Here is a 16,272-nt window from a genome sequence, read left to right on the forward strand (position 1 = left end):
AATAAAATGTGATCACAAATAAAGAAGTTATGGCAATTTAAGCAAAATGTTCAATTATCTAAGTGTAAAAGGGGCTATAATTATGTCAAATGCTTGATACAGTGGTATGCTCTTGTTTATAAGTTGGGGTCATGTTGGTAAACAAGTATGCAAAATATAAAAGAAATATGTCAAAGGATATAGGAAATATAATTTGGGGTAGTACAAAAACTTTAACATAGATTTATCAATAATATGCATATTCTAAGTATAAAAGGGGCAATAATTCTGTCAAAATTCTTGATACAGTTGTCTGCTCTTGTTTATAGGTTGGGGTCATGATGGTTAACAAGTATGAAAAATATGAAAGCAAAATGTCAAGGGACAATGAAAATAAATGGGGTAGTACGAAAACTTTAACATTTGCTGCATATTGAAAGTGGAAAAGGGGTCATAATTATGATAAAATGCTTGATAGAGTTTTCATCTCTTGTTTATAGGTTGGGGTCATGTTGGTTAACAAGTATGCAAAATATGAAAGCAATATGTCAAGGGACAAAGAAAATATTTCGGGTAGTACGAAAACTTTAACATTTGCACGATAACGCTAACGCAGACGCAGACGCTAACGCCGACGCCGGGGTGAGTAGGATAGCTCCACTATATATTTTTTATATATAATAGTCGAGCTAAAAATCATTAGAAAAGGTTTTGATAAACCTTGATGATGCACGCTGGGAAATTACTGAATGGGTCAATAGAATAGTTAGTAAACAAAACTCATATTAGAATAAATGTTCAGCATCATCTATGTGAAACATAACTTGCAATAAAAGAAGTTCAAAATATTGACCATAAATCATGTAATTAGGAAACAAAACTATATGTCAAAAAATATGGGGCTCATTAAGAGGTCAAATTTGGAATCTCTGCTGTAAAATGAGATTTTAAATGAATTAAAGGGAGGCAAATGCTGTAATAAAAAGGACATGCATAAACGGTAGTTGTTTCCCTTGTTTGAACCATGCCTAATCCTAAAAATGCCTATTTCCAGTAACTGTGACCTTCACCTGTGACCTTGACCTTTTACCTGGTGACCTCAAAATCAATAGGGGTTATCTGCGAGTCATGATCAATGTGTCTATGAAGTTTCATGATCCTAGCCCCAAGCGTTCTTGAGTTATCATCCGGAAACCACCTAGTGGACGGACCGACCGACCGACATGAGCAAAGCAATATACCCCCTCTTCTCCAAAGGGGGGCATAATAAGTATAAATGTTAAAAAAAATCAACAATATAATAAATAACGACACTTGTACACAGATAACAGAGTTACCATTGATTGTACACAAACAAAATAGTTACCATAGATTGTGCAGTTGATACGGTTGCCTGTCCACTGACCCTCCGTGTTACACTCGAGCTGTGACACTCCCCCAGACTGGTAATAGCCCGTTACACAGCTGTAGTTTGCGAGGCTGCCGTAAGTGGTTCTGTTTTCTCCATTCAGTCTGTACACACTGTTTGCTACAGGCGTAGGTAGGCCACAATCTAGAGTTGTCAAAGAACAACTTGTAGAAAATAATTGAACGTACCATGGGGAATTGCACTGTTGTGTTAGTCGGTGGAATAAAGACGCACCCAATTCGAAGGACTCTAATATACTGTTTTTTAACACAACGCTTTTTCCAAATCCAGAAAATATTCCAACCAACAAGCTAATCTATGGCCGATAAAACATTTGTAAAAGTCTAACGATTCTTAATGTGAACTCCATAGGGGAGGTCTCCAAAAAAAACTTTCCTATTTCTCCCGTTGTCTGGCTTGTACTAGTTGAATTTTTCTCAAAACGAATGTAACCTGTTTTATATACTAAAATGCCACATGCTTTTTCGGACGATTTTATAATAACAGCAAATGGTGTTGCTCAGAAACACATAAACACATATACATTTATAAATATGGCGAATAAAAAAACTCCGGGGATGTATTATAAAACTTTTGCTGTCGCACAGAACAATCTTAAATTAAATATTGTAAAGGATACAATTCGGATGGTCATGCATTATCATAAATAAGTAAATATGTAAAATGATTGCATTTACCGTCACATATTAACACACTAAACAGCAACAGTTATTGAAACTGTAAGAATCAAAATCTTTTAATGTATACAGTGAGAAAATTTATATCGGAAGCATCAACGTTAGTTTAACAGGTACGCTTTCTGCTACAAGATTTGTTGTGGACTATGAATATATCAGACGATGCAATCTCTGTTGATTTTCTTAATTTAAGATTCGACCGCTGTTTGTAAAATGCATTTCAGTTCTGGTAACAAGAAAAGTAATTCAACAAATGTTAAATACTTTATTAATTTTAATCTGAAGCTAAAACAAGACAAGCATGTGGTATTACGCTACAACACAAGCATAGTAATTCATAGAATAAGAAAAACTGAATGTACTTAAAAAACATGACGGTGAATGGGGTACGTTTTCCGTTCAGGTGATCGTATCGCACAATATACTAGTACCCCACTTTGTTCTAATTGTCTATCACACAGGAGACTGGTACCACAGTAGGTAAAACACAATTGGTTATTTCAGTATAAATTTAACATCAACGGCAAACATTTGATTCTGCATGAGATTCTATCTTATATCGGTTTACATTTTTGTCAATCTATTAAGACATATTTTGAGATATTGGGAAGTAAAATAACATACGGGCCTTTTTTGACAATAATGTGGTAAATACTTTGATAGATCAGTATGACTGTGTCTTTAGCATGTGGTAATTATACACTGTAATAGGGTATATCTCACTGTTGGTGTGGTATAACTTATTATAGCTGTGGTAGGACAAACTTGTGTTGCATTATAACTAAATGTAACAAGAGCACCGCACAACGGCTGCCACGCTCGGCTGCGGGTGCAGTTGTCAATGAATGAAATCGTGTCAGATTTTTTTTATTCATGTCACAGTGACCTTGACCTTTGACCTAGTGACCCAAAAATAGGTGTGGCATGTAGAACAATCAAGGTGCCGCTACATACCAAGTTTCAAAGTTGTAGGTTGAAGCACTTTGATTTTAGAGCCAATGTTCAAAACCTTGACAAAATGTTAAGGTTTTAGCACGACGCGGACGACACGACACGACGACGACGAGCTGGCTATGACAATACCTCGGGTTTTCTCCGGAAACAGCCGAGCTAAAAAGTCCAGACTCTCAGTTAACTGTTGGTGCTCATCGTGAAGTAAACAAGGGGCTACTGTGACGTACCAGAAACCAGTAGCTTTGCATGTCAAGGCCGAGTTTCCTCTGGAGGTCTTGTTGAAGCCGGTCAAATGAGCATAAATGTATAAATAATGTTGATGAACAAAGACACTTTCGCAGACAACATACTTACCATATATTGTGCAGTTGATGCGGTGGCCTGTCCACTGACCCTCCGTGTTACACTCGAGCTGTGACACTCCTCCAGACTGGTAATAGCCCGTTACACAGCTGTAGTTGACGTGGCTCCCGTAAGTGGTTCTGTTCTCTCCATTTAGTCTGTACGCACTGTTTGCTACATATGCAGGGAGTCCGCAATCTAGAGCCGTTAAAGAACAACTTGTGGAACTACTTGAACGTGAAATGGAGATGGACACTGTTGAGAAATTCGGTGGCATTAAAACGCACCCAACTAGAAGGACCGATTATTGAAACGTATTATGCAATGTACCACTATCGACGCTTTCAAAGTCAACAAAATATTCGAATCAAAAAGATACATGCGTTCAACAAGATATTTTAATCAGTCTAACGAATATTGATGGACCCGCTATAGGGGAGGTCCCCTAACTTAATGCAACAAGTCCGATCTCTTCTGTTGTCTAGCGTGTACTAGTTTGTTTTTTACAGAGTTACGCTAGTTTTATATACTGAAATGCAACACGGTTGCCTGACGATTTTACAATTACAGCAAGTGTTGCTCAGGGACACATATAAATAAATATATATTGAATGATAGCACGCAGGTGGTTGTAAAATAAAAGCCTATGATGTTGCACATAAAACGCTAATTAATAAATATCGTTAATTACAAAATTCGGATGGTTATGAATTACCATCATTAAGAATATAGCTTAAATGATTGCCGTTTCCGTCATATTATGACAAAATCAACTCACAAAACCAACACTTTAATAATAACTTATCTGTAAGTCTATACAGTGAGTAAGGTTATATCGGCAGAGTCAGTGTTAGTCAAATAGGAAAATTTTAGCTAAAATATATATTATGTATAATATATCGAACAGATGATGCCATTTCAGTTGACTTTCTTATAAAATAAAGATTTGACCGCTGTATGTACAAAGTATTACAGTTCTGCTAACAAGAAAAGCAATTAAACAAAAATTGAAAACGTTATAAAGTTAAAACTGAAGCTTGAACACGACTTTGGTCTCATTGTGTATAAGAGAGGAGACTGGTACCCCAGTATGTGTAAACACAATTATCACAATATGGCATTATCTTCGAAAGCAATCATTTGCTTTTGCATGAGACTTATAAAGTTTAACATATTTGCCAAGCTATACAGACATATTTTAAGATATTGGAAAATAAAAAAGCAAACAGAACTTTTTGGACAATATTGTGCTAAATACTTTGATCAAAAAGTATGACTGTAACTTTGACATGTGGTATACATTGTAATAGGGTATAACTCACTGTTGGTGTGGAATAACTCACTGTAACTTGGGTAGATCAAACTCTTGTGGGATTATAACTAAATGTCAAAATACCTAGAATCTCAGTAAACTGTTGGTGCTCACCGACAAGTAAACATGGGTCTACTGTGCCGTCCCAGTGACCAGTAGCATTGCATATCAAGGCCGAGTTCTCTCTAGAGGTCCGGTTGTAGCCGGTATTACAGGTGTACGACACTGTGGACCCGTACGTTGACCTCGTCACATTGACCTGGGTGTGGTTGTAGGTAGGTGGGGCTCCACAGTCTGAAATACACAGCTCAAGGTTGACTGGTCACAACTTATATCTAAACAATACCTGTATATTATATAAGTGACAAATAATCAGACATGATTGGAAAAAAATAATCAAGAACTTTAAATAATTGTACGAACATATAAACGATGAAAAACTTATTTCAAGCGAAATCATTGTTTTTACAATTAAGAATGATATCAACAAGAGCTTTCAGAGGACAGCGCGCTCGACTATTCGAGTGCTTGACAGTATAACGTAAGCCATCATGGGGAACTTGTTCATATTCAATAATTTATAAGACGTTCTTTCAAAAATAAACAAGGGACAAAATTGTCACAAAACCAGGTTTTCATTGTGAAAAAAAAATCTGATAAAGGGAGAAAAGTCAAACTGAACTTTTGAAATGAAAAAACAAAATAAACCCCCTTTGTAAGTTTTTTTTTTTTTAATCTATTTTTAGTCGTGGCGACCTTGACATTGGAGATATTGACGTGATTCTTTCGTGCGACACACCGTCCCATGATGGTGAACAAATGTGCCAAATGATTTTAAAATCTCACAATGAATGACATAGTTATGGCCAGGACAAGCTCATTTATGGCCATTTTTGACCTTTAAACTCAAAGTGTGACCTTGACCTTGGAGATATCGACGTAATTATTTCGCGCGACACACCGTCCAATGATGGTGAACAAATGTGCCAAATGATTTTAAAATCTGACAATGAACGACATAGTTATGGCCCGGACAAGCTTGTTCCGCCCGCCCGCCAGCCAGCCCGCCAGCCCGCCAGCCCGCCCGCATTCGCCAATCTAATAACCAGTTTTTTCCTTCGGAAAACCTGGTTAAAAAGGAAAAATAAAAAAAAATGGAGGGAGGTAGGGGGGGTAGGGGGTGAGAGGGGGTATAATGTGGGGTGTGGTAATTTATTAGATGATGTTTTAAAAAAAAATTGGGGGGTATGGGGGTAAGGGGGTGGGGGTGAGAGGGGGGTATAATGTGGGGTGTGGTAATTTATTAGATAATGTTTTTAAAAAATGGGGGGGGAGGTTGGGGGGAGGGATTCTGGGTAGGGGCGTGGGGTATTGTTTGGGTGGAATACATTGTGGTATTCAGGTAAGTGTTGTTTTGTGAAAGTAATAATAAAATGTGATCACAAATAAAGAAGTTATGGCAATTTAAGCAAAATTTTCAATTATCTAAGTGTAAAAGGGGCCTTAATTATGTCAAATGCCTGATACAGTGGTATGCTTTTGTTTATAAGTTGGGGTCATGTTGGTAAACAAGTATGCAAAAAATAAAAAGAAATATGTCAAAGGATATAGGAAATATAATTTGGGGTAGTACAAAAACTTGAACATAGATTTATCAATAATATGCATATTCTAAGTATAAAAGGGGCAATAATTCTGTCAAAATGCTTGATACAGTTGTCTGCTCTTGTTTATAGGTTTGGGTCATGATGGTTAACAAGTATGGAAAATATGAATGCAATATGTCAAGGGAAAATGAAAATAGGCGGGGTAGTTCGCAAACTTTAACATTTGCTGCATATTGTAAGTGGAAAAGGGGCCATAGTTATGACAAAATGCTTTGAAGAGTTGTCTGCTCTTGTTTATAGGTTGGGGTCATGTTGGTTAACAAGCATGCAAAATATGAAAGCAATATATCAAGGGACAAAGAAAATATTTGGGGAAGTACGAAAACTTTAACATTTGCACGATAACGCTAACGCAGACGCAGACGCTAACGCCAACGCCGGGATGAGTAGGATAGCTCCACTATATATATTTTATATATAATAGTCGAGCTAAAAATCATTAGAAAAGGTTTTGATAAACCTTGATGATGCACGCTGGGAAATTACTGAATGAGACAATAGAATAGTAAGTAAACAAAACTCATATTAGAATAAATGTGCAGCATCATCTATGTGAAACATAACTTGCAATAAAAGAAGTTCAAAATATTGACCATAAATCATGTAATTAGGAAACAAAACTATATGTGAAATAAGTATAAATGTAACAAAAAATCAACAATATAATAAATAACGACACTTGTACACAGATAACAGAGTTACCATAGATTGTACACATACAACATAGTTACCATATATTGTGCAGTTAATGCGGTTGCCTGTCCACTGACCCTCCGTGTTACACTCGAGCTGTGACACTCCCCCAGACTGGTAATAGCCCGTTGCACAGCTGTAGTTGACGTGGCTCCCGTAAGTGGTTCTGTTCTCTCCATTCAGTCTGTACACACTGTTTGCTACAGGCGTAGGTAGGCCACAATCTAGAGTTGTCAAAGAACAACTTGTAGAAAATAATTGAACGTACCATGGGGAATGGCACTGTTGTGTTATTCGGTGGAATAAAGACGCACCCAATTCGAAGGACTCTTTATACTATACTGCTTTTTAACACAACGCTTTTTCCTAATCCAGAAAATATTCCATCCAACAAGCTATCTATGGCCGATAAAACATTTGTAAAAGTCTAACGATTCTTAATGTGAACTCCATGGGGGAGGTCTAAAAAAAAACGTTCCTATTTCTCCCGTTGTCTGGCTTGTACTAGTTAAAATTTTCTCGTAAAGAATGTAGCCTGTTTTATATACTAAAATGCCACATGCTTTTTCGGACGATTGTATAGTAACAGCAAATGGTGTTGCTCAGAAACACATAAACACATATACATTTATAAATATGGCGAATAAAAAACTCCGGGGATGTATTATAAAACTTTTGCTGTTGCACAGAACAATCTTAAATTAAATATCGTAAAGGATACAATTCGGATGGTCATGCATTTTCATAAATAAGTAAATAGGTAAAATGATTGCATTTACCGTCACATATTGACACACTAAACAGCAACAGTTATTGAAACTGTAAGAATCAAAATCTTTTAATATATACAGTGAGCAAATTTATATCGGAAGCATCAACGTTAGTTTAACAGGTACGCTTTCTGCTACAAGATATGTTGTGGACTATGAATATATCAGACGATGCAATCTCTGTTGATTTTCTTAATTTAAGATTCGACCGCTGTTTGTAAAATGCATTTCAGTTCTGGTAACAAGAAAAGGAATTCAACAAATGTTAAATACTTTATTAAGTTTAATCTGAAGCTAAAACAAGACAAGCATGTGATATTACGCTACAACACAAGCATAGTAATTCATAGAATAATTAAAACAGAATGTACTTAAAAAACATGATGGTGAATGGGGTACGTTTTCCGTTCAGGTGATCGTATCGCACAATATACTAGTAACCCACTTTGTTCTAATTGTCTATCACACAGGAGACTGGTACCCCAGTAGGTAAAACACAATTGGTTATTTCAGTATGACTTCAACATCAACGGCAAACATTTGTTTCTGCATGAGATTCTATCTTATATCGGTTTACATTTTTGTCAATCTATTAAGACATATTTTAAGATATTGGGAAGTAAAATAACATACGGGCCTTTTTTGACAATAATGTGGTAAATACTTTGATAGATCAGTATGACTGTGTCTTTAACATATGGTATTAATATACTGTAATAGGGTATATATCACTGTTGGTGTGGTATAACTTATTATAGCTGTGGAAGAACAAACTTGTGTTGCATTATAACTAAATGCAACAAGAGCACCGCATAACGGCTGCCACGCTCGGCTGCGGGTTCAGTTGTAAATAAATGAAATCTTGTCAGATTTTTTTTGTTCAGGTCACAGTGACCTTGACCTTTGACCTAGTGACCCAAAAATAGGTGTGGCATGTAGAACAATCAAGGTGCAGCTACATACCAAGTTTCAAAGTTGTAGGTTGAAGCACTTTGATTTTAGAGCCAATGTTCAAAACCTTGACAAAATGTTAAGGTTTTAGCGCGACGCGGACGACACGACACGACGACGACGAGCTGGCTATGACAATACCTCGGGTTTTCTCCGAAAACAGCCGAGCTAAAAAAGTCCAGACTCTCAGTTAACTGTTGGTGCTCATCGACAAGTAAACAAGGGGCTACTGTGCCGTCCCAGAAACCAGTAGCATTGCATGTCAAGGCCGAGTTTCCTCTGGAGGTCTTGTTGAAGGCGGTCAAATGAGCATAAATGTATAAATAATGTTGATGAACAAAGAATCTTTCGCAGACAACATACTTACCATATATTGTGCAGTTGATACGGTTGCCTGTCCACTGACCCTCCGTGTTACACGCGAGCTGTGACTGTCCCCCAGACTGGTAATAGCCCGTTGCACAGCTGTAGTTGACGACGCTCCCGTAAGTGGTTCTGTTCTCCCCATTAAGTCTGTACACACTGTTTACTACATATGCAGGGAGTCCGCAATCTAGAGCCGTCAAAGAACAACTTGTGGAACTACTTGAACGTGAAATGGAGATGGACACTTGAGAAATTCGGTGGCATTAAAACGCACCCAACTAGAAGGACCGATTATTGAAACGTATTATGCAATTTAACACTATCGACGCTTCCAAAGTCAACACAATATTCGAATCAAAAAGATACATGCGTTCAACAAGATATTTAAGTCAGTCTAACGAATATTGATGGACACGCTATAGGGGAGGTCCCCTAACTTAATGCAACAAGTCCGATCTCTTCTGTTGTCTAGCGTGTACTAGTTTGTTTTTTTACAGAGTAACGCTAGTTTTATATACTGAAATGCAACACAGTTGCCTGACGATTGTACAATAACAGCAAAAGTGTTGCTCAGGGACACATAAAAATAAATATATTGAATGATAGCACGCAGGTGGTTGTACAATAAAAGCCTATGATGTTGCACATAAAACGCTAATTAATAAATATTGTTAATTACAAAATTCGGATGGTTATGAATTACCATCATTAAGAAAATAGCTCAAATGATTGCCGTTTCCGTCATATTATGACAAAATCAACTCACGAAACCAACACTTTTATAATAAATTATCTGTAAGTCTATACAGTGAGTAAGCTTATATCGGCAGAGTCAGTGTTAGTCAAATAGGAATAATTTTAGCTAAAATATATATTATGTATAATATATTGAACAGATGATGCCATTTCGGTTGACTTTCTTATAAAAAAAGATTTGACCGCTGTATGTACATTGTATTACAGTTCTGGTAACAAGAAAAGCAATTAAACAAAAATTAAATACGTTATAAAGTTAAAACTGAAGCTTAAACACAACTTTGTTCTCATTGTGTATAAGACAGGAGACTGGTACCCCAGTATGTGTAAAAAACAATTATCACAATATGGCATTATCTTCGAAAGCAATCATTTGCTTTTGCATGAGACTTATAAAGTTTAACATATTTGACAAGCTACACAGACATAATTTAAGATATTGGGAAGTAAAAAAGCAAACAGAACTTTTTGGACAATATTGTGCTAAATACTTTGATCAAAAAGTATGACTGTAACTTTGACATGTGGTGTACATTGTAATGGGGAATAACTCACTGTTGGTGTGAAATAACTCACTGTAACTTGGGTAGAACAAACTCTTGTGGGATTATAACTAAATGTCAAAATATCTAGAATCTCAGTAAACTGTTGGTGCTCACCGACAGGTAAACATGGGTCTACTGTGCCGTCCCAGTAACCAGTAGCATTGCATATCAAGACCGAGTTCTCTCTAGAGGTCCGGTTGTAGCCGGTATTACAGCTGTACGACACTGTGGATCCGTACGTTGACCTCGTCATATTGACCTGGGTGTTGTTGTAGGTAGGTGGGGCTCCACAGTCTGAAATACACAGCTTCAGGTTGCATGGTCACAAGTTCTATCTAAACAATACCTGTTTATGATATAAGTGACAAATAATCGCACATCATTGGAAAAAAATATCAAAAGAACTTTAAATAATTGTACAAACACATAAAGGATGACAAACTTTTTTCAAGCGTAATCGTTGTTTTTACAATTAAGAAAAAAATAAAAAATCATTAGACAATGTTTTGATTAACCTTGATGATGCATGTTGGGAAATTACTGAAAGGGTCAATTGAATAGTTGGTAAACAAAATTCATATAAGCCGTTTTGTGTCCGATGCATACGTCATCTTTATGTTGCAGTAGTTCGACATATAACACGATCCATCAGATTTTGCACGCGTTAACGTTTGATATATGTATTTCGTTTCAGTAAATAGCCAGTCTTACGAGCGCAGCCGAACACAGAAGGCGCATTATTGCTTGTTGTCGCGGGCGGGCCCGTTGCGGGTCTTCGCGTTTATCTTACAAACATTTAGAAACCGTGTATTGTGTTAATAAGCAGAAATAAAACGTAAAGAAAACTAAATTGGACTTTGTCTCCGTTTATCGTGTGTCAATGACTAAGTTACAGACTATTGACCACACATTCTGACAATGTTTTAAGTGAACATGATGCCCCTGCGTTTTACATAGATTCGCATGCATTTGGATATTTGAGTCAGATGATTTCAATCATTTATTGTATGCCTCTTGTAGGTCTTGTATGCCAAATTTGCAGCTGAAAGTCATTTATAGGCTAACTTACAACAGGTATAAACAGGACAAAGCGATTCCAATACAGACTCTGCACTCCAACAAATTGTTAAAGGTGTATACAAATTGTCTTAAGAGATCTGCGGCTATTGATATTAGATAATTATTGAGAATCACTTAATAGAAAGATAGTTATTAAAACAAGAGAACTATTTGTCATTATAATACACTTTGAAGAAAAATTATGAATACAGATGTACAATTACATTACATGTATATATATCATGCACTATACCATGTATCAGGCAGGTCGGTGCAATTCCCTCCCACGTTCCGTCTGCTTGACAAACTCTCAGCATAGGTCCATTCATTTCATATCCAGGGATACATGAATATGCGGCAGATCTATTATACGTTGTCCCATCAACAAAGTTCACAAGTCCATTAACAGGGTCGCTTAGAAAGCCACAATCTGTAACGATTGAAATGGAAGATTTACCATATATACACAGCAAAAGGGTAACACATTGAATCTTGAAGCTATTATCAATGTTTTTGCAATTTCTCAGAATAATTGTTTTATTCACATTTGTTCTCAATGAGCAACTTTATTTCTGCCAGATTGTTTGTAATATTTATTTCTTATTGTAACTATATATATTTGCTTATTTTATTTGCATCATTGAAGCATACGAATTTCTAAAATCTGTTGGTAAGAACAAGAAATAGAACTTCAGCGTCGACTTTAAACGATATAATATGCATAATGTTAAATATAAATAACATTTGCCATATTTTAGAGTAAAATTACAAGCATGACAGAGTATGATGCAAAAAGTATAATAATAAAACAAATGCAATTGTATTGTCAACTTAATCAATTTATTTGTTGATGTGCCTTAATATGTACAAAATTCCAATGGGAACAATGTCTAACGTCTTAGAGATGAAATAGAAAAAATGATTTTTAAATAATAAGCATATAATATAATGGCATATTCGTTTAAAGACATACCATGTAAATAAATATAGTCAGTTTGTTGGTCAAATAATAATTGTAGACGACTTCTGAACGACCTTCAAAATTGTTGGGCTTGTTAGATAAAATACAATCAACTCCCAGTCACAATTAAGGCAGACATAGCATCATATTAACCCCAATTACATTGTTGAATACAATGCAACGCCCTCCCTGTTACATTTAAAGATAACACCATCATATCCTTTTACAATAAGGACAGACATCATTTAATCATAGCATCATATCAACATTTTTTCTCGTTAGATACACAACAACAATCTTACAGTTACAATAACGGCAGGCAACTTATCATCAATTTTTTACTTCTATGATATGATACAACGATACAATAAGCCCCCCTGTTACAATAAACACAGACATCATATCATCATATCAACTGTACATTTGCTTGTCTTCGATACAATACAACAGCCTTACAGTCACAATTAAGGCAGAAACAATAGCATCATATCATCTACAATAACAATCTCACTTCAATAATTTCAAACATTATTGCAATTCAATTATGTAGTTTATGAATTAAAGTGATTTATTTAAAATGAGCATTTGGCTAAAGAAGTAATGCATCCCGAAAACTTGTGAGCAAACATTATTTAAATAATAATTGTATGGGAAATTCAAAAGTACATAATTGAATGTATGTGTGTACATATGTAGACTTATTTGAAACATATTTTAAATAATATATATATTAAATAAAATAGCTAACCGCGTATGACACAAGTCGGTGCAGACATGCTCCATCTGCCAGATGCCTCACAGGTACGTACAGCTTCTTCAGTCAGATGGTAACCAGTGTTACAAGTGTAGGTGGCTGTCTCATTAAATGTTGTAGCTCGATTGGAGAGGGTAACAACACCATTGTTTATTGTAAGAGAGCCACAGTCTAGAAATAAACAAGAGATGTGTTTGTCAGAAACACAATGCCCCTTTTGCGTCGCTTTGAAATAATATTTCAATATATCATTTGGCAGGTTTAGAAATTATCTCCCTTTTAAAGCTTATAACTTCCCTTGGATTGTATTTTTTTACTTTTGACCTTGAAGAATGTTCTTTACCTTTCACCACTCAAAATGTGCAGCTTCATGAGATACACGTGCATACCAAATATCAAGTTGCTACCTTCAAGATTGCAAAAGTTATCGCAACACTTTAACCAAGGTTAAAATTTTGGGACAGAATGACAGACAGACAGGCCAAAAACAATATGTCCCCGATCATTCGATCCGGGGGCATAAAAATACACTGTTCGATTCTATGTTGATTGATTAAGGCAAATCCAGGTTTAAAATAAATATCTTTCACAACAGTTACTGTGACTTTTAATAAAAAAAATATTCAAATACAAATTTAAATCTGGTTCTGTGGACTTCGTGCTGTGAACAAGACTGTGAAAATGTAAACATTCGCATCCAATTTCATACAGTTGTGTTTAACATGGACAAGCGTACCCAAGATAACACAGGTCGGTGCCGACAAGCTCCAATTGCCGGACGCCTCACAGGTACGGGTGGCCGATCCTCTCAGATCGTAACCAGTCTTACAAGTGTACGAGGCTATCTCATTAAATGTTGTAAGTCCATTGGAGAAAGTAACATCACCATTGGTTACCTCCAGACGGCCACAGTCTAGAAATAAAGAAATTAAGAGTTTATAACTACATTAATAAAACTGTACTAAATGTTGAAATAACAACTAAAATTTCAACAACAAGCCTTTTGCTTATATTGTTTTGCAAGATCCAAGTCTTCAAATCCTAGCTTTGGAATATTAGTTTTAGTTTGAACCTTACTATTGTAAAGCACCATTACTTATTGTCAAGAGTTACTACTGCTGACAGTTGTACTACAGACATGTGATTGTAAAGCATCAGAACAGCTGCCATTGTCAGTACATAAGTGTGAATGGTAATGCTGAGAGATAGCTGAGAGAACAAAATAAGACATTTGATTGTTACAACTGACTTCCCCACTACATATTCTTTAATCTATCAAGATCTACCTGTGATTGTAAAGCTGACATATACTACACAGACATAAGACCATAGAGCATTTTGTACATTAAAGAGCACTTGTGACTTTACCGCTACATACATATGAATAGCATTTTAACGTGGTATTAAACAATTAACTTACTATGCAGACACGTTGTCGTAAAGCACATTTTATCTGGTGAATGTAAAACAGATTTTCCCAAACCAGAAAAAATACCATATATCATGTTTGACCAGCGAGTATACTGCTTACTTGCCAGCTACAGACGTGATACCATATAGCAAGCGTTACCTATGAGAGTACATGTGTGTAGTCAGAGCTAAATAAAGCAAGCCTCACCTTTGAGAGTACAAGTAGTGGAGGTACAGCTCAATATAACAAGCCTTACTTGTTAGAGTACATGTAGGGGAGGTATAGCTCAATATAGCAAGCCTTACTTTTGAGAGTACAGTTATATTAATCAGAGCTCCATATAGTAAGCCTAACCTGTGAGAGCACAGTTAGGCTAGCGAGAGCTTCATATTGCAATTTTTACCTTTGATCGTACAGGTAGAGCTCGATAGCAAGCGTTACCTGTGAGTGTACAGTTAGGGTAGTCAGAGTTCCATATAGCAAGCTTTACCTTCGAGAGTAGAGTAAGGGTAGTCAGAGCTACATATCGCAAGCCTTACATGTGAGAGTATAGCTAGAGTAGTCAGAGCTTCATATAGCAAGCCTTTCCTATGAGAGTACAATAAGGGTAGTCAGAGCTACATATAGCAAGTCTTACTTTTGAGAGTACAATAAGGGGCGTCAGAGTTCCATATCGCAAGCCTTACCTTTGAGAGTACAATAAGGGTAGTCAGAGTTCCGTATAGCAAGCCTTACCTTTGAGAGTACAGTTAGGGTAGTCAGAGTTCCATAAAGCAAGCCTTACCTGTGAGAGTATAGTTAGGGTAGTCAGAGCTTCACATAACAAGCATAATCTGTAAGAGTACAGTTGGGTTAGTCAGAGCTCCATATAGCAAGCCTTACCTGTGAGAGTACAGTTACGGTAGTCATAGCTCCATATAGCAAGCCTGACCTGTGAGAGTACATTTAGGGTAGTCAGAGGTCCTTATAGCAAGCCTGACCTGTGAGAGTACAGTGACGGTAGTCAGAACTCCATACCGCAAGCGTTACATGTGGGAGTACAGTAAGGGTAGTCAGAGTTCCATATAGCAAGCTTTACCTTTGAGAGTACAGTTAGGGAAGTCAAAACTCCATAAAGCAAGTCTGACCTGTGAGAGTACAGATAGGGTAGTAAGAGCTCCATATAGCAAGCCTTATCTTTTAGAGTACAGTCGGGTATTCAGAATTCCATAAAGCAAACCTTACGTGTGAGAGTACAGTAGGGTAGTCAGAGCTCCATTTAGCAAGCCTGACCTTTAAGAGTACAGTTAGGGTAGTCAGAGCTCCATATAGCAAGTCTTGCCTTTTATATTACAGATAGGGAAACCAGAGCTCCGTTTAGCAAGCCTGACCTTTGAGAGTACAGTTAGGGTAGTCTAAGTCCGTATAGCAAGTATTACCTTTGATATTACAGTTAGGGTAGTCAGAGCTCCATATAGCAAGTCTTACCTTGATAGTACAGGTAGGGGAGGTAGAGTTCCAGCCAATCAACCCACAAGTCCGCTGACTGTCACCATTCATCCCGTAGCCTTCATTACACGTGAATGTTGCAATAGAGCTGTAAGTATTGTCTGGGTAGGTCACTCTACCGTTAACTGGATCCGTCAAATTGCTGCAACCTAAAAATA

At 36.6% G+C, this 16,272-nt stretch overlaps 1 protein-coding gene across 1 annotated transcript in view; it reads right to left on the reverse strand.

The window, feature by feature from the left end:
* The window catches only part of LOC127860908 (uncharacterized), a 345,694-nt gene that overhangs the window by 313,300 nt on the left and 16,122 nt on the right, over positions 1-16,272 (reverse strand). Inside the window, exons 5-15 of the mRNA XM_052399220.1 lie at positions 16,094-16,263; positions 15,509-15,557; positions 13,952-14,128; positions 13,210-13,386; positions 11,754-11,930; positions 10,556-10,735; positions 9,142-9,327; positions 7,092-7,277; positions 4,808-4,987; positions 3,394-3,579; positions 1,346-1,531 (exon numbers count right to left, since the gene is read on the reverse strand). Coding sequence (XP_052255180.1) covers positions 1,346-1,531; positions 3,394-3,579; positions 4,808-4,987; positions 7,092-7,277; positions 9,142-9,327; positions 10,556-10,735; positions 11,754-11,930; positions 13,210-13,386; positions 13,952-14,128; positions 15,509-15,557; positions 16,094-16,263 — 1,854 coding nt within the window. The remainder of the gene's footprint in view (positions 1-1,345; positions 1,532-3,393; positions 3,580-4,807; positions 4,988-7,091; positions 7,278-9,141; positions 9,328-10,555; positions 10,736-11,753; positions 11,931-13,209; positions 13,387-13,951; positions 14,129-15,508; positions 15,558-16,093; positions 16,264-16,272) is intronic.

This window comes from Dreissena polymorpha, chromosome 15, assembly GCF_020536995.1.
Source record: "Dreissena polymorpha isolate Duluth1 chromosome 15, UMN_Dpol_1.0, whole genome shotgun sequence".
Lineage (NCBI taxonomy): Eukaryota > Metazoa > Mollusca > Bivalvia > Myida > Dreissenidae > Dreissena > Dreissena polymorpha.